The sequence below is a fragment of the Arachis ipaensis genome, unplaced genomic scaffold, assembly GCF_000816755.2.
Source record: "Arachis ipaensis cultivar K30076 unplaced genomic scaffold, Araip1.1 Aipa1476, whole genome shotgun sequence".
Taxonomy (NCBI): Eukaryota; Viridiplantae; Streptophyta; class Magnoliopsida; order Fabales; family Fabaceae; genus Arachis; species Arachis ipaensis.
Genome location: NW_015496288.1, coordinates 9,601 through 10,409, shown reverse-complemented (window position 1 = coordinate 10,409; position 809 = coordinate 9,601). Strand labels below are relative to the sequence as shown.

Here is an 809-nt window from a genome sequence, read left to right as displayed (position 1 = left end):
TTACCAAGTAAAGAGAGCATACTTAATGATTGGTTCCCTCACTACTACTCTACAGAAACTTCAATCACTGTGGAAGTTCCTTCAGATCACAAGATTTCTTCTTGTCTTGTTGTCTGCATGTTGTTTTCTCAATTCCAATTTTGCGACTTTAGCAACAAACATTTGAGATTCAGGTGTGCATGCTACTTAGAAAAGGGTTGCAACGAATGGGAATGGATAGCAACTTCTGGCAAAACAGTACACTTGACCGATCATAAGACCACTGTGAATCAATTTGAAATGGTGTCAGATCATATGATATTATGGTATGATGGAGAGTATTCGAACAAGATAATGGAAGCAATCAAAGAGAGAAAGAGGGGCACCACTTGCAATCCTATCTTTAAATTTGAGTTCTATGCTCATCAAACAGAGGATAATGAAGATGTAGTGATAAAGGGGTGTAGGATCCGTTGGATGCATGTCATCAATGATGAAGAAGAGATTAGTCCAGATGTCATTGATGAAGGAGAGATTATTCCTGATGTCATTATTGATGAGGGCCATGAATATGATGACTTGGAGTTGGAGGACCTTCAGGTAATGCTTCTAATGCTAATCTCTGTAGTCTATCTTCACATATTCGATTTTGTTGCATTCTGAATTGTTTAGGCTAAGATTCAGAATAAAAATTAAATCATTTAAAATTGATTTTGGTATGTATATATTGTTGTTGCAGATAACTGGAGAAAGAGTGGATGTACATTGTTGTGCATTGGATATTGTCAATTGGTTCAAAAGATTGTTGGTAAGTTACATTGCCCAATTAT

The 809-nt window shown here is 36.2% G+C and overlaps 1 protein-coding gene across 1 annotated transcript; it reads left to right on the top strand.

Moving 5' to 3' along the window:
* Positions 1 to 186: 186 nt before the first annotated feature.
* On the top strand, positions 187 to 799 carry LOC110268617 (the record flags this gene model as incomplete). Its single annotated transcript, XM_021115120.1, has 2 exons — positions 187 to 579; positions 719 to 799. Coding segments are annotated over exons 1-2 (381 nt in total), but the record flags the coding sequence as incomplete, so codon positions are not given.
* Between the last annotated feature and the right edge of the window lie 10 nt (positions 800 to 809).